The sequence below is a fragment of the Buceros rhinoceros genome, unplaced genomic scaffold (assembly GCF_000710305.1).
Source record: "Buceros rhinoceros silvestris isolate BGI_N320 unplaced genomic scaffold, ASM71030v1 scaffold41890, whole genome shotgun sequence".
In the NCBI taxonomy this organism is placed as follows: Eukaryota; Metazoa; Chordata; class Aves; order Bucerotiformes; family Bucerotidae; genus Buceros; species Buceros rhinoceros.
The window spans coordinates 1-229 of NW_010392103.1; the positions used below are offsets into that span (position 1 = coordinate 1).

The 229-nt window shown below is 67.2% G+C and overlaps 1 protein-coding gene across 1 annotated transcript in view; it reads left to right on the forward strand.

Moving 5' to 3' along the window:
* Window positions 1-7: 7 nt before the first annotated feature.
* AP3M2 (adaptor-related protein complex 3, mu 2 subunit) overlaps window positions 8-229 on the forward strand; it is a gene marked incomplete at its 5' end in the record, with an annotated part of 5,702 nt that continues 5,480 nt past the window's right edge. The window contains one exon of the mRNA XM_010143898.1: window positions 8-187. Within this exon, the coding sequence (XP_010142200.1) occupies window positions 8-187 (180 nt within the window). The remainder of the gene's footprint in view (window positions 188-229) is intronic.

The window sequence follows — 229 nt, forward strand, 5'->3', positions numbered from 1 at the left end:
TGACTACTTCTTCGAGGCGCAGGAGAGGGCCTCGGAGGCGGAGAACGTGCCGCCGGTGATCCCCACGCCCCACCACTACCTCCTCAGCGTCTACCGCCACAAGATCTTCTTCGTGGCCGTTATCCAGAGCGAGGTGCCGCCTCTCTTCGTCATCGAGTTCCTGCACCGCGTCGTCGATACCTTCCAGGTGCGGCTGGCGTGCGAGCGGGGGCAGCGCCGGCCCGGGGGG